General features: G+C 33.2%; 4 protein-coding genes and 1 non-coding gene across 7 annotated transcripts; 1 reads left to right on the top strand and 4 right to left on the bottom strand.

Moving 5' to 3' along the window:
* Positions 1-2,590: 2,590 nt before the first annotated feature.
* On the bottom strand, positions 2,591-4,075 carry M02E1.4 (uncharacterized protein). Its single transcript, NM_001361778.3, has 3 exons — positions 4,003-4,075; positions 3,822-3,897; positions 2,591-2,928 (listed from the first exon to the last, which is right to left on the bottom strand). The coding sequence occupies exons 1-3, from the start codon at positions 4,071-4,073 to the stop codon at positions 2,722-2,724; spliced, it is 354 nt and encodes a 117-aa protein (NP_001348814.1). The 5' UTR covers positions 4,074-4,075; the 3' UTR covers positions 2,591-2,721.
* A 1,962-nt stretch (positions 4,076-6,037) lies between these two features.
* nlp-64 (Neuropeptide-Like Protein) lies at positions 6,038-8,587 on the top strand. Its single transcript, NM_075685.7, has 2 exons — positions 6,038-6,186; positions 8,334-8,587. Exons 1-2 carry the CDS (start codon positions 6,086-6,088, stop codon positions 8,485-8,487), a joined length of 255 nt encoding a protein of 84 aa, NP_508086.1. The 5' UTR covers positions 6,038-6,085; the 3' UTR covers positions 8,488-8,587.
* Positions 8,588-9,045: 458 nt separating this feature from the next.
* gcp-2.1 (Glutamate carboxypeptidase 2 homolog) lies at positions 9,046-15,519 on the bottom strand (the record flags this gene model as incomplete). 3 transcript variants are annotated; one of them, NM_075684.8, is made up of 13 exons in its annotated part: positions 15,468-15,519; positions 14,465-14,608; positions 13,379-13,693; positions 12,909-13,163; positions 12,691-12,827; positions 12,262-12,373; positions 12,122-12,215; positions 11,499-11,680; positions 11,028-11,172; positions 10,322-10,690; positions 9,450-9,734; positions 9,279-9,405; positions 9,046-9,234 (listed from the first exon to the last, which is right to left on the bottom strand). In NM_075684.8, the coding sequence occupies exons 1-13, from the start codon at positions 15,496-15,498 to the stop codon at positions 9,118-9,120; spliced, it is 2,313 nt and encodes a 770-aa protein (NP_508085.2). In that variant the 5' UTR covers positions 15,499-15,519. The 3 variants fall into 3 exon arrangements, with proteins under 3 accessions (NP_508085.2, NP_001024866.1, NP_872248.2); NM_001029695.8 differs by lacking the exon at positions 15,468-15,519 and having other exon boundaries at positions 9,051-9,234; NM_182448.5 differs by lacking the exons at positions 9,046-9,234; positions 9,279-9,405; positions 9,450-9,734; positions 15,468-15,519 and having other exon boundaries at positions 10,318-10,690.
* Positions 9,723-9,743, bottom strand: 21ur-11815. Its single transcript, NR_131708.1, has one exon.
* Positions 15,520-18,061: 2,542 nt separating the features above from the next.
* Positions 18,062-20,115, bottom strand: dbd-18 (DB domain-containing protein). The gene is made up of 5 exons (NM_075683.3): positions 20,017-20,115; positions 19,358-19,506; positions 19,021-19,173; positions 18,780-18,908; positions 18,062-18,306 (listed from the first exon to the last, which is right to left on the bottom strand). Exons 1-5 carry the CDS (start codon positions 20,099-20,101, stop codon positions 18,172-18,174), a joined length of 651 nt encoding a protein of 216 aa, NP_508084.2. The 5' UTR covers positions 20,102-20,115; the 3' UTR covers positions 18,062-18,171.
* Between the last annotated feature and the right edge of the window lie 1,087 nt (positions 20,116-21,202).

Genomic DNA, 21,202 nt, shown 5'->3' with positions numbered 1-21,202 from the left:
TCCGTCGGTTCGATTATTTCCGTTGGTATATTTTTCCCGCCGGTAGATTTTTCCGCCGGATCGAGTTTTTCCGCAAGTAGATTCTTTCCGCCGATTCAATTTTTTCCGCAAATAGATTTTTCCGCCGGTTCGAGTTTTTTCGCAGGTAGATTCTTTCCGTCGGTTCGATTATTTCCGTTGGTATATTTTTCCCGCCGGTAGATTTTTCCGCCGGTAGATTTTTCCGCCGATTCAATTTTTCCGCTATACGCTATACGCTATACTCTATACGCTATACGCTATACGCTATAAGCTATAAGCTATACGCTATACGCTATACGCTATACGCTATGCGCTATACACTATACGCTATACGCTATACGCTATACGCTATACCTTTTTCAACTCTCCACCACGGGAAAATTTTTTGCGAATTTTTTCATCCCAAAAAAAAGGAAAAAAATAATGATGTTCAACTCTCCACCACGGGAAAATTTTTTGCGAATTTTTTCATCCCAAAAATAAAGGAAAAAAAACACAATGACCATTAATATAATAGAACATACGCAGAGAAACATTTGTTCAAAATAGTAATGGGTATTTGTGTAGTATACCCCAAAACTGCTCACAATTTTAAAAATTTTACCCTGTATTCTATATCAGGTTTAGGATTAAAGGTGGAGTGCGCCCAATGGGGAAATTGCTGAAATTTAAAAAAAAACTGAAAATGCATAAAACTCTGAAATTACGCGATCCGACGACGACGAGCCTGAAAATTAATAAACATTTTGCATTTTTCTTGTTTATTTCTTTCATTTTTCGATTAAAAACCCCCAAAAACGAAGAAAATCAGTGAAGTAATGAAAATAAATAAAACAAATTATTGAAAATAATGCAAGCGCGCTCCAACGAACGAGTTCAATTGGCGGAAATTCAAACAGGAATTAGGGGAAAACTGAGATTTTTTCAATTTTCAAAAAATCATATAAAATCTAGAAAATTTAAAAAAATTTTTTTTTATCATGATATTCGGTCATTGTGATTCCATAGGCGTGTTTTAAAGCAATTTCCCGACAGGGTGTAGTCCACCTTTAAAGTTGGGAAAGCAAAATAAATGGCTCTGATCAATTCAAAATTGTCACCGAAGCTGAAACTTATTAGTGAGACTTTATAACTTTTGGATTTAAGATAGTTTGTTATTTTAGAAAAAGTTGCAATTTTTACAGCCGTAAACCGTATTTTCCTCTTATAAGTCTTATACATCTAGGATCAAAAATTATTCCTGTAGCTTCTATTCATTTTGTACTCTAATGTACTAATAAGTTTACACCGTTTAGATATGTATTTTATTAATTCATTTTTATACGATTAGTCATGTCAGGTTAACCGTACTTACTAAAAAAAACTTATTTTGAAACAATTGTTTTTTATTTTTTGTATGCCATTAGATTTACTTTGAAAATAAAGTGTTAAAAATACAACTGAAAAATTAGATTTATATAGGTTACACATTCTATGGATACTTATCTTAAACTTCAACGTTAAAAAAAATAGTGAATCGGTTGAAAATCACATAGCAAATCATCAAAAGAAACAACCATATATCATTGATTGAATGAAGAGAGAAGTAGATTAAAAAGATGAAGTAGATGTGGTACAAGAATTTGATTGATGTGTTGATGTGTAGAAACGGCAGAAATGTGTTGCTAAGAGTTCACATGTTCAAATAGTCATTCTCTAACAAATTAAGGGTTTTTATTCTACCGCCAGACTTTAAAACGAGACAAGTGGCAATTTAAAGTTCTCTATGAAGATATTTCTACTTGATCTGAAATTGTTTCAGTGAATTTTTTAACTACTTTGGAGGCCTATGCAATTACTCCAAAAAAACGTTTTTTTTTGCAAACTTTCATTGTTTTTTTTGAACGTTTAGAAGTATGTTAACATTCTGGGAGATTTTGGAAAAATTCACTCCACTCGGTCCAAAAAATTTCAGATTTTCTTCAAAACAAAAATAAAAATTTCCAAAAATTTCCTAAAATGTTTACCTACTCCTAAACGTTACAAAAACATTAAAAGTTTGCAAAAAAATTTTGAAACAAATCTACAGGTCCTCAAAAAAGTGAAATGCACTGAAACATTTTCAGTTCGATATTTATCGAGGTTGAGAGTGGAACTTTGCTGCTTAAGGTTTTTTTCAATTTTCGATTTTTATGCCCATTTTTTAATAAACCTTATTATAACGATTAAGATCTAAAATCCAAAAAAAAATTGGCTTTGAGATAAATCAATGAAGTGATTTAAAATTTTGTTTAATTGAATTTTGTTTGAAAGCTGAAATTTGCCATTGAAGTATAAACTTTTTAAAAATTGACCAATAATTATTGAAAGACACAAAACAAATATGAATAACAGTCAATTTGTAAGTTCAGAACTCAGAAACAAAAGGTTCACAATTTTTTGTAACATAAGTAAAAAGGATGAATTAGCAAACATTCATAAAGCATGGGCTTTTAAAACCAAGAAATAATCATACTTGGTCCATACATAGAATTAATGGTTTTTATAAAAAATCAAGTTCCTAAAACCTTGTTTTTTGTAAAACGTTCGATTTAAGCGATGAAGTTATTTATTCGATTATTTCAAAAACAATATTTTGAAATTCAGCACTTCAATAAAAAAGTACCCATAAGTTTGAAAATTATTTAAAAAATGACATTACAAATTTACAATAAAGAAATTTTAAGAAAAGGTCAAATATTTTCCACCTTCTGTCAGCACTATTTTTTTATATCTCAAATGTGGAGGCACATAATCACAATGGAAAATGTGCTGAAATTTTTGATATGTTCGTTCACGGTACATGAACCAATATAAATTCCATGATGCTTGACTTCTCAGAGGTGCAGCTTCATATTTATTGTTAGCATCCCATTTTTCCAGTTGTTCCTGAGAAATTAACAGTTTTACTCAATTAAAAAATGATATTAAATTATTGAGAATTGTAGTACATGTTTTAATACTTATCAAACCATAAAAATGAGTTTGTTTAAAATTGGGATTTTCGCTTTTTTATGTTCTAGAACGTTTTTTACGTAAACTCGTCGCTTTAGCGAATATTTTCAAGATGTTTTTAAATTTCCATTTTATAAATTCACATATTTTAGAAATTTATTAAAAATGATCACACTAAGCATGCACTCCTACATTAAGTTTTCAGACGAGCCCGCTTACGCTGTTGACTTTAATGTATATATATATATTTTTTTCAATAAGAATTTTTACTGGAAGCTTGAACAAAATCTATTAAAATTTTTTTGAAAAATTTGACAGTTTAAATACTTTAATGTGCAATAAAGAATCAGACAACGCTCGGCTTCTCGAATTTCGATCTAATGTTTTTCAGTTTATTTTATCAGTAAAATCGAGGCCAATTTTCATGTTTTTAGTATGAATGCATAGGTGAACATTTTGAAAGCTTTTCAAAAAGTTCAATTTTTTGAATGATTCTGAGTTTTTTCACCCGAGTTAATCAAGAAACTTTCAGATTTTTGCGTCTGCTTTGAAGGAATTTGATGACACCGAAATCGGGATCCAACTAAGTGATATATTTCGACATTTCATCGATTCCGCACACCACAATGTTTGGCTCGCAGTGCGCGTGGCGCGCAGTTGTACCAAAAAATAACCAAACAAAATGGGGTGCTGAACCCGCGAGATGTCGGGATATATCACTTGATCGGGGTTTTGACTACATCCATGAAAACAACGCTCAAGTAACTTAAATTTGGAAAAGTTGTTCGTACACGCCACGCAAAACTAAAATCGAGTTAGTAACTTACTATTTTTGCATCATTCGTCAAACATTTACTCATTTTATAATCAATATATGACTCGAAATACTCAGTTCGTTGAATCCTGAAACAATGGAACAAGTACTTGGAATAAATGCGCTAAAGCATCGTCACTGGAAATTTTTTAAAAACATATTGATTTTATTAATGTGAAAGTAAATAAACTCACAAGTAGTTTGCTAAAACAGCAAAAGTGAGAGTAACAAGGCAAATGTCAGATACTGTCTTCCAGTAAACCATAACTGAAATAGAATTTTGTTTGAAAATTTGTTAAAGTTTGAATAACAAGAAGAAAAGTTATGTGTCTTTCGAATTTGTTGTTGAAATAATTTTCAACTGAAACATCATATTTTATATAAAAACACAACAGTTGGTCCACTTGTTTTTTGTGATAATTGTTCATAAAAAACGACGCGTCGTACTGATAACAAGAGTTGGGTAGCAGGCAATCATTGTACCTTGGTACTCATATATGTGGACAAGCAACAGAAAAGCGCTATGCAGTGTAACGTAACAAGCACAAGACAGTGTGTTTCTAACTTGATTAGAGCGTATTTTCAATTTGCATTATTAATTCTTAAATTTGAACTTGAGCATATGTATTAAGGATCCGGACCAGGGCTGTGCAGCATCCGAGATTTTCGGCAACCGGCAATTGCCGAAGTTGCCGAACCCTGAAAATTTCAGCTTGGTTGCCGGTTACCGCACAGCCCTGATTCATACTGTGAATTCATAATTCTATTGATTGCTCACCGAGAATTCTGAAAATTAGAGAATATAGGTGATCAAACGTGAACTTTTATTTAAAAACAGTTTCGTCTTTTTCTGATGTCTCTAAGCCATATAAACCCAATATATCACTTTTTTCAGTCGAAATCGTATTTTTTACTAGATAACATATAAAAATTTTATTTTGTTTATTTTTACTAGTTAATTGGTCCAAACAGTGTTTATTATGACAAAAGAAAAACGCAACGAACAACAATTTATAAAAACATTACTAAAAAAAACTGTTAAAATACTATCACGATTGTAACCCAGCTGTTGATAACAGGAAGATAAAAGTGTTGTCAGAAAAAAAGTGGTTTCATGTGACAAAACACACGGTTTCTTGCTACAAACTTTAGTCAATGTGGTTTCTACACAATAATCTAGAGATAACATATTTTCTTGCCCTAGATGGGAAAATTTTTTGCGAATTTTCTCATCCCAAAAAAAAGGAAAAAAATCCCATTGATTTGTCTACATAGGGCATCGAAAAGCACCCAATATTTAGAGAACAGAAGATTTTGAGAATTACTGCCTTCAGAAATTGACAATTTTCTCATTGATTTGTCTACAAAGGGCATCGAAAAGCACCCAATATTTAGAGAACAGGAGATTTTGAGAATTACTGCTTTCAGAAATTGACAATTTTCCCATTGGATGGTCTACATAGGGCATCGAAAAGCACCCAATATTTAAAGAACAGAAGATTTTGAGAATTACTGCCTTCAGAAATTGACAATTTTCTCATTGATTTGTCTACAAAGGGCATCGAAAAGCACCCAATATTTAGAGAACAGAAGATTTTGAGAATTACTGCCTTCAGAAATTGACAATTTTCCCATTGGATGGTCTACATAGGGCATCGAAAAGCACCCAATATTTAGAGAACAGAAGATTTTGAGAATTACTGCCTTCAGAAATTGACAATTTTCTCATTGATTTGTCTACAAAGGGCATCGAAAAGCACCCAATATTTAGAGAACAGGAGATTTTGAGAATTACTGCCTTCAGAAATTGACAATTTTCCCATTGGATGGTCTACATAGGGCATCGAAAAGCACCCAATATTTAGAGAACAGAAGATTTTGAGAATTACTGCCTTCAGAAATTGACAATTTTCTCATTGATTTGTCTACAAAGGGCATCGAAAAGCACCCAATATTTAGAGAACAGAAGATTTTGAGAATTACTGCCGAAGTTGCGGAACTCTAAAAATTTTGGAAACCGGCAACTTGGTTGTCGGTTGCCAGTTCAAAGATAGTTCGAAAGTGGAGCGCAATTGGAAGTCACAAGCCGCTCGTTTTTTTCAATATAATATCCGTGAATTTTTCCAGATACTTTAAAAATAATGATGTCACTATGCCTTTCTCCGCTCACATCAAAATACCAGAGACTCCGCCCCAAGGCGTCAGGATTTCTTGCTCATTCACATAGCTTTTTCAAGCTCTCCTCGTTTCACTTGTGTGTCTATATTCCAATCTAAAATGATGGCTCAAAAAACGCTGATTATTGCTGTTATGTTGGTTTGCTCCATTTTGCAGCCAATGCTTGCACTGGGATCCCTGACTCCGTCTGCCGCATTCAGGTTACGATTTTTTCAACAAAAAAAAGAAGATGAATCTATAAACATTATTTATAAAATGCACCTTAACTGTTCAAAACACAATTTAAAATTACTGCAGCTCTAATATAAGTTCACAGTTACGGTGCAGAATGTTCTGTTGCAAATTATGTTGTAAATATTGGTGGGACCCACTTATAAAAAACGTATGCTTCTAAGGTTGATCAATTATTAAGCACCAAGTGAACAAAGTTTACATTTTTCTTTTTTTGTTTCAGTTGTTGAAATAGGGCTGGCAAACACTAATTTCTACCCTTGTCGCAAAATTGTATAGGACATGTTTTGAAAACGGTTGAATTTTTGCGTCGAATTAAATTTGAGCCTGTCATTGTTTTTATTCGTCGTTTTTCAGTGTATTCTTGCCGAATATTTGAAAAAAATGGTCAATAAAAGGGCACATTTTTAATAAAAACCAACTGTACAAGCGTATTAGGTAAATTTTATTATGTCAGGCTTGGCCTAGTTTAAATGAGTCATTTTTCTATTTTATGCTTGTACATTTGCTTTCTAATCAGATATTTTAATTTATTCTTACTATTTCTACATGAAAAATCAATAAGTGGTACAAAAGAAAAAGTAGCATGCCATGCCAACTTTCATGACAACTGAACAGAGTTTTGTCTTGTTTTTTCTTACTACAGACTGGGAACATAGCAAAAACAATTAAATTCACCACCTCAAGGTATTTTGTTTTTCAAAAGTTAAGAAAACATTACCTATATTTTTCAACTGCTACAAAATTCTGATCTATGTACTTTAAATTTCTTAACAAAAACACATGCAAGAAAGCATTTTTCTATTAACAATTGTTCCCACTCTAATGCGAAAATGCAAAACAAGAAATGCAAAATGTAGCCAATAAATTCCTAATAAAAAAGAATTGCATGTTTCGCAAGCATCAGCCATTGTTGATATTGTACAGCAATTAATGAAATTAATTATTTTTGCATGCTCGTTTTTCCTGGTTTTTTATGCTGCTTCATTAACGAATTGCTAGAAAACATAATTAACTCTTATCTACCATATTTTGAGAGCACAACACCTTGCCAGGAGGAACATTAGTGTAAGGAAAAGTGCTTGTAGTAGTAACCTTGAGATTTGGGCTGTGCGGCTTTTTTTCGGCGCATCCCAATATTTCATTTATACGCTTCAAGCCAATGAGCCGAGAGGCGAGAGACAAATCATTCGGCTCTCGGCGCATTGCAAATGGTATGGAATGTTGTGTACACTTTTTTCAAGTTTCATTTTTTTTAAATGAAAAGCTTATTGCTCTAGCTGTTCAACTAGTATAATCATTCGCAAACTCTTTCTTGCTAAAACACTGAAAAAAAGGAATATTCAGATGTGCCGAGAAAAGAGCCGCAAAGCCCAGCTTGAGATGCGATTCAATTGTTAAAATGCACAATCTGAAGGGTTTTCACGTGGCTTTCTGGAAAGAAAAAAAAAATTATGAAAATTGTTCTGCAGTCAAAAACTATGTTTCCGAAGTGGACAACATTTTTTCCGAGAGTAGCTTATACGTTTGCTAATTTATTTTGATATTTTGCAGAGATTTGGTTTTATAATGCAAGTTGTTCATTATTGCAGAACATAAAAACGTTATCTTACTCAACAAATGTTTTTTTGACAACTGCCAATTTTCATATTGCCTTTTACAAACTGGAAAACTGTTGGTACTCCCTTCCAAATACAAAACATGTTGAAACGTAAAAACTGGTACATATAATTTGGTACAACATTAAACATATAATTTCCAGTTACATGAAGTCCTTTTTTCACGAATTTTTGAGAATCCTCACTTTAAAAAAGGGAATGAAGTCATGAGTAGAACCCAATTGCATTTCCTATCCCCCGCAATGTAGTTTCTTTTCACTTCTATTCTACAACACAATTTAGGCAAGATCTGTTGCGGGTTTTTCATGAAGCGAATAAATTTTGTTCGTAGATGAAACGGCTGGATACTACATACGTTCTTAAGGTTGAACAGGGTTTAAGGCATGAATAGTGAGTGTTATAAAAGAGATGAATCTTTTATGTTGTCTCTTTTTTTAAACTTTAATTGAATTTTGAACTGTTGAAAACTTGTTTAATTTATAGTACATACTTTCCAGAGCAAACATGCAACAGCGAGAACGCTCGCCGAACACCTTGTTTTATATGGATGGCGCTTCGAAACAATATGGCGACGAGATTAAGGACCCAATCTACAAACGTTTCAAGCCTTGTTACTACTCACCAATTCAATGTCTCATCAAAAGAAAGTAGGATATTGTAAGCTATTGTCACAATTTTGTTCTAAAAGCTTTTATATGTTAAGACGTTCCGCCACATTCCATTTTAAGACGAATGAAGTGATAATCTGTTGAAAATATTTGTTGTCTATTACCCAAGTGTTTATCTAATTGCGACTTTTCCATATCCGATCACAATGCGCTCAGTGTGTGAGTCGCGGTGTCCACATTGTGCATAATTTTATTTTCAATGTGCCCACATTCTGCTGCGCCCCTGTAAATTGACTGTGATACGATTCCTTACAGGTCCCATTGATAGAATCATTATTTCAATTTTTAGGCGTTGTACCGTAATGAGGTGTTCTCGCGGGACTCAAACAAAAGCCCTAACTTTTACTATTTACCAAACTGAGAAGTTATCTCAAAATAACATTATAATCAATTGTGTGGAAAGTGTGGTGAAGCACGAAAACACTTCCTCAAATTTTTTGTAATATATTTCCGATATTTCATAATTTGTTTGATCCTATTATGTTGAATTGTTCCAGCTATCTGGAATGCTCTGAGCCCAATCTTCAAGCGTTACATGTTAAAACTATTTGGTACTTCATTTTTAGAGATTCAGTTTTATAATGTGAATTGTTCATTATTACAGTAAAACCCATCAAATAACATCACGTAGAGTGTTTACAACGCAAATAACAGAGTACTGGACAATGGAGATTTGGTTGATTATTTCCCTCAAGCCTTTTTTGGTTGGATTCAAGTCGTAACTGTTGATCTGAATGAAGTTTTCTTTAGCATAAATTATATTATATCACTAACCGCATTCTGTACTCCTGCCATTAAAGAACTCGAGTATGAATCAGAATCGCTGACTGAAAACAGGACATGTCTAGCTGAGGGATTGTGCATTGAAACGCCACGGGGGTTGATGAAGCATCTTTCCGTGCTGAAAACATAATGTTTTTTTTTAAATATGATAAAGTGGCAAACCTCTTTAATCTCTCATTGACCGCATTCACGTGTTTCGGGTCGTATGGATTCTGAGAGAAGCTGTGTTGTGTAAAATGGATGGTTTCTTGGAATTTTTTTGACATTGTAAGTAAATCTTGAGCACTTTTTGAGAGAAGTGCATACTGTGTGCGTATATCTTCGAAATCGCTTCTCGAAACATTTATTCCGGAGATTGTTGTTTTCAGTTGTGGGAGATAGGTTTTCAGCATGACTGACGCAAAATGTGTGGTATTCATTGGGAGAATTACATCATCCGCAAACGTCCTGAAAAAAGTTCAGTTCTATTAAACCCTTAATTTTTATCAATATTCGGAAACTGAACATTTTGCATTGGAAATTATTTTTATATGCGGATTCAAGATATTAAAAAAAAAAAACCTCCAGTTCCCATGTTTTCTTCAATTTATTATCAAAACTGATCACGCACAGTCTAAATCTTAAAAGGTTGACCGCGTCCCTGGGATTTTTTAAAATTTTCCTAGAAAATCTCATTTTTTGACTTTTTTCAAAAAAAAAACAAACAAGTGACATAGAAACCGGGTGGTTATTAGCTCAATTTTATCTCGGTTTTCCTATTTTAATTAGAATCGAAATCTTTATTTTAACTAATTTCTCACATTTTAAGGCATTAAAGCTTAACGAGAAGCTCACAAATAACCTATCACGTATTCTAAAATAGTAGTGCCAATATATGAGTTTATATCTAAGTTATAGCTTGACTCATCAAATTAGTCAGATAGTGAAGTTTCAAAAATAGCCCCACATGTCAATAAAAAACAGTAAAGGGGGCCATTTTTCAATAAAAATTGCCAAAAACTGAATTAAAAAAATTTAGCTCGAAAAAAATTCACTTCGCCAACTCAGCCCAATACTGCCCAATTGCTTTGTGCACTGATAAGTTGTCTGTATCCAATAGATGAATGTTGGAAAACGGCGTCTCGTACATTGTATGGTACAGTGGATACGTGTCCCATGTTGTGTAGTTTTTGAAAGTGAAGTTGATCACCGGAACACCAGCAAAATTCAAAAATGGCGCGTGATCTGATCCGCCGCCGGGAACTCTTATTTTTGGAACACCCGCTTTCTTATCAGGAAACACTTTCATCCACGTGTCATAGAGCGTTTTTCTTCCGCGAGATCTCTCACGTTTTGATGGATTTTCCACTTGTTTTGATGCTTCAATGACGGCGTGCTCGAGAATCGGAACTGTGTCGACGTGCCTAAAATTCACATCAATTCACTTGAAAAGTATGATTTCACTCGAGCGAGTAAAAAGGAAATTGTATGAGAGCCGGTTAGGGGATGGAGTATTGAAAAAAAAAACACATTTTTCAAAACAAGTTCTGTTATTAAAATGTATAAAATGCCAGTTAGATATTTAAAAATAACTCCTATGTTCAAAACTTGTTGAAATAAAATATTGGTGTTTTCAGATCATTTCAACTTGTTTGAGTTATTTTAAAGACGAATTTGTTCAGTCATATCTGAGCAGTCAATGGTGCACATTTTTTAGGCACTGTACACCGTCAGTAATTGTTTAAATAATATAAACCTTACAGACTTATGTTTCCTTGAATACAATCCATGTTAATATAGACCACAGCTCTTTTCTGCAAAATATTTACAAATTCTTCGACGAATTCTGTTGATCCAATAAGTCCAAACTCTTCGGCATCCCATGCGTTGAATACGATAGTGCGAGCTAAAAAATTAGAATAACATCGTATCGTCATTTCTAGCAAAATAAGGGCAAATCAAAAACTGAGATGTTTTATCTACCGAGCTTTTTGAAAAAAAAAACATCATTTCGAATACAAGAGTAGATCAAAATACGTTTTGGGAATTAGTTCTGATATCTCAAGAGTTGGCGCACAGAGCAAAAAGTTCAAAACTGACCGCCCGGGCACTTAAATTATTCGGTATGCTGTCTCAGACACCAATATTGTTTATTCATGAAAAAGTTCAAATATGCCTGAAACCCTCTCAAACAAAGGGGTCTCAAAGCGGTGCATCATAAAAATTTCAGACCTGGTTTCCAACTGGTTTCGTTAATAGTTTGCATCATGGCTCTCGCAACCTCCGCCAACACAGCTGTTCCAGAATTAGGATCAATTGATCCATAGACCCATGCGTCGAAATGGTTTCCAAGCATAATATAGCTATCGGGCTCTTCAGACCCACGAATATATCCAATAACATTTCTAATTCGTCTGAAAAGGTGCTATTTACTTTTGATTAGTGTTGATGTGTGCCAATTATTTTCGGCAGTGCTACAAACGATTTTATTTGACAAATAGTGTCAAAATATAGAAAATCACTTCATCTGAAAACTAGAAATTTGGTTATATTAAACATCAGAGAAAGGCGCCCAAAGCCAGCGTTTAAGCAGTTTTTCTAGCGTTCCAGCCAAAAAAAAAAGACTATGCACAGGTATATCAAGTGAATTTCTATATTTTAAAACTATTTTTGCAATTGGACCTTTAATTTTTTAATTCCTGGTACTTTTGTAGAAATACAAAATGTTTGTCTCTACTAGTTTCGTTTAGCTCTTCTCTTCTTTTCCGAAAGTGGTGACGTCATTTTTCATACGCTCAACGCTTTCATTTTGTGTCTCTTCAACATGCAGAAATCAAATTTCCAAACTAACTCACTTTGTCCTCAGCTCACTGTGCACATTGATGGACAATTTCTCTCCATTCACAAAGCCTGGACCAAGCTTGTAAGTGAGGTTTCCACCGACAAATCCTGAAGTCTATCAAAATATGACATTATTTTTTGGAGAGGGAACAACCTTGCCAGTCCGATGGAGCCGGCCGACCGGATAATCGTTTCAGAATTTCATATCCTGTTGTATAGGAGACAGGGAGAACTGGTATTGAAGGTAGAACGCCGTCTTCTTTAGCCTAAAAATGTAATAACAAAATCTGTATGATTTATTTTCATCAAAAATGTTCAAAAACCAAAGGAGACTTTTTTCAAGTTTTGTCAATTTTTTGAGATTTTCAAGGTATCATCATGAAATTTAGGAAGAATAAGTTATTTTTAAACCGCTGAAAGTACTCAAATCAATGTAGTTTTCATTAATTTATTTTGAAAATGAACATTTAATCCAAACGTGAAATTTAATTATATCTTTAGGTTTTGAAAACCACTAGTCATAAGCCTAATATAGCCATTAACTTTTTTGGGCAGGTTTACTACACAAGTACCTAACACCTACCTCTTCAATAGTTCTTCCTTTGAAAAGTTCTTTTTTGGAAGGATAGTAAGGAGAGAGTGCATCTCCATCTCCATGCATAAGGGATCCTCTCTGAACACCCTCATTAGGCATCCAAATTTTTTTTGGATAAACATTCTCTGAAAAAAAAACTGCTCTTTAAATTTGAATCTTGAACTGCTCAACTTGGAAATGTACAGCTTCACTTCACCACTACAAACCTGATTCTACACCATCCTGAGCAACATCCTGTGTATCCGAAAACAGTATAGCTCCAATCGCACCCGCCTGCTGTGCTTTATGAATTTTGTCACCCCGGAAACCATGACCGTATCTCATCAGAGCAATTTTTCCTTTAATATCTACACCCATTAGCTTCAAGTTCTTGAAATCGTTGGCTGTTCCGTGATTAATGTAGACGACGTCTGCAGAAGCGGATCCATTGCCGGCATATGCAAGCCACTGGTGCCCAGCATCTGAATTTTACAAGTTTAAGAAAAGCTTTCAGGACTCCGCCAAAATGTGTTTTTAGCACAGTCGCTGAGGGTGACACGACTTTTGACCACTTTGAAACCGAAACGAAAATATTTCAGATTATTCTTTGTCTGATTTATTTAATTATATTGTCGATTTTATAAAGTTTTGTGGTAGGTCATAATTTTTATCTCAACCCATTTAACAGGTCACTCACACTTTCCTGATTGCTCGTCTGGTATAATAACTGGACTAACTCCCTTGCTCTTGAATACTTCTTTTCCAGCCGACGACTTTATTATAACAGAATTTGGATTTTCAAAGTCAGGATACGACAGCAAAACTTCATACGGTAATGTGTGAACATCTTCCAATCCTGCTTCCGACCACGCATTTGCAATTTCGTAAGCGACTTTTTTGTTAGCTTCTGTTCCAGCTACATGTGGATCTTTTGTGAATATTCGGAGGTACTTTTTGATGTTTTCCGTTTTTATGTTGTCTTGAATAACTCCTGCATCAGATTTATGAATGTCTGAAAATAGCATTTATCAAATTAGTATTCTTGCTTTTCATTAATTTTCAGTTATTTCAACCGTGGCGTGCACGAATAACCCAAAAGCCACGCCTTTTTTTTTTTGGAAAATCACGGAGAAAAAGCAAAAATTGGGACCTCAATTGATATCAGGTTGTCGCCATCTCACGGGTTTCGCTCACTGCTACATATGTTTATCACTGTGGGCGTGGCTAGCGGTCTCCGCACGCTGCAAGTTAAACGCAGCGGCGCGCAGAACTCGTCAGATGTCAGCGGCATGATATTGGTTGGGGTCCCGATTTTTGCTTTTTCTCAGTGATTTTCCATTTAATTTGGGTTTTCTGTGTACACGCAACGCAGTTTTACTATTTTGAGTGTAAACGATAGAATTATTAATATGCACTCTCTTTGATTATTCCGGTTAGAAATTTTTTTTTTTGATGTTCATATCTCTGGTGTATTTTGTTATGGGGTTATTCAAGAAATGTCGCTAAATGTATTGGGATACATTTTAGACGTCACAAACTGTAATGAAATACATATTTTGATGTCATAGAGAGTTTATGGTGATTTAATGCAAATTGAATGTTTTTCGTTCAAATTACATCTGAAAATCAATAAATCTAATTGATCAAAAATATAATTGTACTCACTATTAGAATGGCAGTCGCTATTAGACTTGCACGCAAAATGACCAAATAAAAAATAGATTCACATGCAATACTAATAGGAAAGAAAAGGTATCTGCATTTCTTCAAAATCAAAACTAACCATCAATTGAAACTTTATTGAATTTGTTGAACTTTCTTTCCGAGTGATGAACACCCAACGCAGCAATACAAAAAACAAAAATCAAAGAGGCAGCAATTGCAATGTATGCCTTCACCATAGGCGCTCCTGTTAAGCTTGTGGAAACTGAAATTAAATTTGTCTTGGAAACTGCATTCAACCAGAAATTGCAAATAAAGATAAAAATCACAGTTAGTAAAGAAACTGTATGGTGAGAAGAAAACTAACATACATATGTATCTTGCAATAGCATCTCCGTCAATATTTTTTAGTCAATGTGGAAAAATAATTGACCTAATCCCATGATTAGGTATCGGTAAAAATCAAATTCTTCTGATGTCGGCTAGTACTTTCAGTAAAAAAATTGGAAAGGTGATAAAACATTTGCGAGTACATGATACATTTTACAAAACAAAGACATAATTGAATAACTCGAAAATACCTATTTGTGTAGTATACCTGCTCCAGAAATATTTTCCCATTTGTTTTCCATTTAGTTTTATGAAAATATAACAGTTTAATCGACACGTGGAGTTGAATCGCATTTTTAGGCTTAGAAAAACATTAAAGGTGGAGTGCGCCCAATGGGGAAATTGCTTTAAAACACGCCCATGGGGTCACAATGACCGAATATCATGATAAAAAAATTCAAAAAAATTTTCTAGATTTTACATTTGAATTTCCGCCAACTGAATTCGTTCGGTGGAGCGCACTTGCAGTATTTTCATTAATTTATTTTATTTTTCTCATTATTTTACTGAATTTCTTTATTATTTGTGTATTTTTATTGGAAAAAGGAAGAAAAACTGGCGCTACCCCATTAAAAAAAATTTGTGTGATTCAAAATTTTTAAAAGAAAAAGTATCATGAAAAGGGAGATGCTGGCTTTGAAATAAATGCCTTGCAAAAAGAACAACTGAACAGCTGTTAGGGTCACCTCAAACCATAGTCAAAAATGCACACAAACAAAAAATGACACAATTACCTGTTTGTGCTCCAACTCCGACGTACGGCATTTACATATAAACTATTGTTCTGGAACAACAACATTTCAAACAAATGTTGCGAGATTATTTAAAAGTGGAGTTGAATTAATTACAGTTACAGTTAAGAACTTAATCAAAAATTACTGTAAGAAATGACTGGACGAAGAAAAAACGAAAACTTTGAAACTATGAATACACTTTTCAAAAGTTTACGTGTAATTGTGTATTTGATATCTGAGCAACAAAAATGAAACTCATTGTAAACGGACTGTCAACATTGATTTAGGCCAGATAAGATTTGCAGGTTTCAAAACAGTAATTTTTCAATTTTGTTTAAAATTTAATTCATTTGTATCACATACATGCATTTTAAAACAATACTTCTTCGATTATAGAAACAAAATTGTGGATTTTTTGTATTCTTAGGCCAAGTAAACTATCCCTTCTAAGACTGAAAAAAATGCACGAAAAAAATTTCGGTTTGATCTACGTAGATCTATTGAAAAAATGCAGGAGAAGAGACTCAGAGTTCTCAACAGATTTTTCATTGTTAAGAACATGCTGATGTCATATTTTTTGGGCACAAATTATATAGAACAGCCTAACACTTTTTGGTGTTTTAAAGGTGGAGTAGCGCAAGTGGGGAAATTGTTATAAACCACTCATTTGGTCCCAAAATGACCAAAGATCACAATAAAACTTTTCAAAAGGTTTTTGAACATTTTTTATCAACTGTCAAAAAGTGACAATTACTTCGTTTTTGCCACTCATTTTGAAAGTCGACCAAAAAAAAAATTTTCCTTTATTTTTTATAGTGCAATTTTGTTTTAATTATTTGTATTGAAACATTGTACATAGGGCTCGGAATAAGCGTAATTTCTTTGGATTTCCTCAAAAGCTCTTATTTTTCAAAATTATGGCAATTTGCCAAAACTTCGCCCAGAAATTATGAAAACACTAAAAAAAATTTTTGGAACGTTATATTATGGTATTCGATCGTTTTTGATCAAAATAAGTGTATTTAGACAAAATTCCCACTGGCACTACTCCACCTTTAAGATTAAATAAATAATTTTGCAAATGTAATCACAACAAAAATTGATAGAAAACATCATGAACCGGAAATGCTAACATTTTTGCATGAACAATATATAAAAATAAAGTTTTCAGTTTTGTGATTAAAAAACTATGATACAAACCCCAAAACATTAGTTCATATATCAAATGCTTTTCTCTACTAATATTGTAAACAGACACAGAAAAATGAAAATTGAATTGAGAATCACAAGCGACGATTCTTTCATCTGCCCCCTCCCCTCAATTGTTTCCCCCTCTTGATACATATAATCCAGAGTGTCATCGAATTGAAGTCAGTTGTCTGATGATGCTCCATCATCTGGTGTATGTGTAGAAAAAGAGGATATGATACGTGCGCTCCCTGGGCCCACCTTATTGTTGTATGTTTATTGGTATGTTTGAGTAGGACACTTGTTCTTTCTATTACACACACTGATGAAGGTTTGGTATTTGCGTTATAGCTATACTACAATATTTTATAATGATATTATTGCCGTATTTCTTTTGTTAGTATGGCTACAATACTAATTTTCAAAGGTCATTCCGTTATTAGGGAATTTTCAGAACATTTTTCTGTGTTTGGACTTACTATTTTTTTACTTGAAAAGACTTAAACTTTATATGGAAGTTCGACAATTTTATTTTAATTGTAACAAAAAGGCTTAATAACTTCAATCTCATAGGAATTGTGTAAAAAATGTGTGCAATACAAATACCATGCTAATAGAAAAAATACTCTTTTTAATTAGGGCTGGCAATAAGTCCTGAGTCAACATTTATAATTCAAAATTCAAGCAGCCAGACTAACAGAAGAAATGAGGCAATTATAGAGTTTTTTTTTCTTGGAATTTTTGTTTTGAAACACTGGCAAATTAATGAGAATGCTCGTATATACGAACTCTACGGTTGGGTACAAAATTGAAACTTAAAAAAAAATTTCCAATCAGTTCACTTCTGGCTTTAGAAGTGGAAAGGCATAGGACACATAAAGTATCTTACTGAAAGAAATTATATTATCAAATAAATACATTAGTCATTCAAAATATAATACTTTTTTACTGTAAAAAACGACCACTTTAAATCATTTGATTCATTCTCCAGTAACTCAAAAAAAACATTCAAAAAATTCGACAAACATTTTACTTATTTAACATTTTTAATGGACTTGATTAAACAATTTCACTAATTTTTTGAAAGGCTGTCTTGAAAGATATAAAAATGTCTCCATGTCTATGAAACTTCATAAAATAAACATTTGACCTGAATATGCATAAAAATTATTTGTAGTGGACTATTGAGAAGAAGTCCTTTCAAATGAAATACGTTTCGTTCAGAAAATAACTGAACGCATTGCAAAAAATCAAAACTTATGACGTTTTTTTCTCAAGGAACAATAGAATTGTAAAATGAAATGTTTCAAAAAGTAAAATAATTGGAAAAAAAAATCAATTTGAAAGCAATCTTCCAATTTTTATCAATGTCGACTATTGCCTGATAAGATAACAAACATCATATTCCAATTAATATTTTATTATTATCAACATTATAAGTGCACTGCTGCAAAAATGTAACCTTTGGTATGCTGAAGGGTGAACTTAAAAAAGATAAATAAATGAAGTGGTTGAGTTACATTTCGCGTATTCCGGCATGATGACAGTACATAATAACATTCCAATTATACAGGCAAGTCACATCTTCCTTGGTTATTCTATCGATTGAAGTACCCGATGGATCACACATTCGCAAGCAACGAGATCCAACCTAAGTTTTTATTATCATTAGTTGACATAAACGGGTTTCCATGATACGGCGCCCCACGCAGCCAACACTATCTGGGTTCCGCGCCGCGCTAATTTGCCATAGTTTTCAAATGAGTATACCTCAAGTTAGGAAATTTTGAAAGAAAAGTTGAACTGATTAACTGTTGCCCAATATGTGATCTACATCTTAACACACATGTTTCAACGTTTCAAAACATTAAAGTCAAGAGATACAACGCCCGACACCTTGCGAGCTCATTTTTGTCAATTCTTTTTGGAACATCTGTAACTTGAGACTGAGAAGTTTTCATAGGAGCAGTTTTCTTAATAACCTGAACCAGTGAGGCAAAACAGTGTTTTGAGAAGCGCATATACAACCTTACATGTATATTTTACCGGTTTTTGAGATATAACCAATTAATTACACACCATAGAAAACTCTTTCCAAAAAAATCTTCCAAGTTATTTATATACCTGAAGTTGAGGGGCATTGAGATCTAAATCCAAGCAGCATTTCCTATTATCTCTGTTCTGGCTGGCACAGTACAAAATTGACGACAGGTGTTTAATTCGGCACTGGCTATCTTTCCGCATGTTGGTCAGCTGCAAAAAGTTTGTTTTTGGAAATATAAAAGAGGTACTCACAACACAATTGTTTTATTGTCATTTATAACGTTAGGCAACTTACTATTTTGAATTTACTTTGGACACTTACCATATTTCTAGTAACCGACTGATCAGTTTCGTACACACACATGTGATGGCATTCTTCTGGAACATACAATTGACAGCACGACAAAAAGAGTTTGTTCGCAATTCCCTTGGAAGTGCATGGTTGATAGTTTACCTCCGATGTTCCACATTTGCCCTTAATTATCAAACAATTGTTTTGGAACAGTACTAATGGAAATCATGTATTTTTTTAACCTCAGAGCTGAAATATTAGGAGCCCAAATGCTGCTGCCGAGATGCTAGAGCTCGAGCCCAAATGCTCGAGCTTAAGATAATTAGCTTGGGCTCAAACAATTATATCAGTACAAAATAAAACTGACCAACGGTTTTCTCGGAGCAGAGCGGCGATCATTTCCAACTTTTCTGGAAAAAACTGCAATTTTTCTGTCTGGACAGTTTGACATTATGTATTTATAACATTGTCGGGGAAGTCGACATCCTGGGGTGATAGGTGCTGTGCAGCAAGCCCCTGAAAACCAATGTTTTTTGTACGCATGTATTAACATAGAGCAAAGCTGATATATATATATATATATATATATATATATATATATATATATATATATATATATATATATATATATATATGTGTAGAATATGGCGAATCGGGTTAAAACCGGACAACGGGACGCGTTTTATACCCAATTCGTCCAATTTGCTAGCCCTGTTGTAGACTCACTAAGAAATGTTGTATTTTTTTCCATTCCAGATATATTATGGGAACTTGAGTGAACGGGCCTTAATTTTGAGTTATTGTAAAGGTTAAGCACGACATTTGGTACATTTTCAAAACCTATTTCAATGTTGCTAAAATGACTAATAAAACGTTTCAAACGATTTTTGAAAATGTTTTATTTCAAGTCAAAAAGCGATAAAAACTCACTAGTCAATTTTCATGATTTTGTTTTTACAACAATTGATTTTAAGAGATTTTTGCGCAATCAATTTTATACCTAAACGTTTACTTCGTTCAGGTTACCTTTTTTCACAGCCGGACATTTTTTTTCGGACGATACAAACTGAGTAAGAAACAAGACAAGCAATGAAGACGATAGAAGACGCATTCTGATACCAAGAGCTGCAAGATTTACAAGTTGTGTCAATTGAAAAATAATCTTGAAAATAGGTTATAAAAAATGTTTGAAATTTACATCTTTTGACCATTCAAAATGATTTAGTCAAAAAATGTTCTAATTTTTCAGAGAATCTGGGCTTAAAGGTGGAGTAGCGCCAGTGGGAAAATTACTTTAAGGCATGCCTATGGTAACACAATGACCAAATATCATAGTAAAAAAAATTTAAAAAATTAGTCTAAATTTTATATGATTTTTTGAAAGTTGAAAAAAACCCGAATTACATCAAATTCCCATTTGAATTACCGCCAATAGTTCAATGTTCGATGGAGTGTGCTTGAAATATACATTTTTTTAAATAAATTTTTCTCATTTTTGACAGATTTTTGATGTTTTTCGTGTAATCTAAGTAGAAATTTAGTGAAAAATTCAACACAAATGTATATTGTGCATTGAAAACAATTGAAAAACAAAGAAAGAACGTATTCCAACGACGTCGAGCCTGAAACAATCAATTGCACAGGTTTACGCTTCACTGTCCTCTTTTTGATAAAGAATTTACATTTATCTTGAATTTTTCACTAAATTTTCACTAAAATTACACGAAAAAAAAAATTAAAATTCAGACATAAATGAGAAAAATTGATAAAAATATGGCAAGCGCACTCCATTGAACATCGAACTATTGGCGGCAATTCAAGTGGGAATTTGATGCAATTCGAGATTTTTTCAACTTTCAAAAAATCATATAAAAATTTAGCAAAAATTAAAAAAAAATTTTTTTTACTATGATATTTGGTCATTGGGGTACCATAGGCATGTTTTAAAACAATTTCCCCGCTGGCACTAGTCCAACTTTGAGGATAATAAGCACCATCAATACAGTTCCCGAATGTTTGCCAATTTAAAACGTTCTGAAAACTTCAAATGTATAAGAAACGACTTTTGGCGCAATTTTTCAGATTTCGGTAGTTGGGGAAAATGTGCTGAACTTTTTTCAAGTTGAAATTAAAATTTTTGAAGTAGGAGCTTTACAGCTAAAAGTGTTTTGCGTAAGCTCGTTTAAACAAAATAATCTGATGGGCATACGTC

The sequence above is a fragment of the Caenorhabditis elegans genome, chromosome X (assembly GCF_000002985.6).
Source record: "Caenorhabditis elegans chromosome X".
NCBI lineage: Eukaryota > Metazoa > Nematoda > Chromadorea > Rhabditida > Rhabditidae > Caenorhabditis > Caenorhabditis elegans.
Note: the sequence above shows the minus strand (reverse complement) of the source record. Positions and strands in the feature narration are given on the sequence as shown.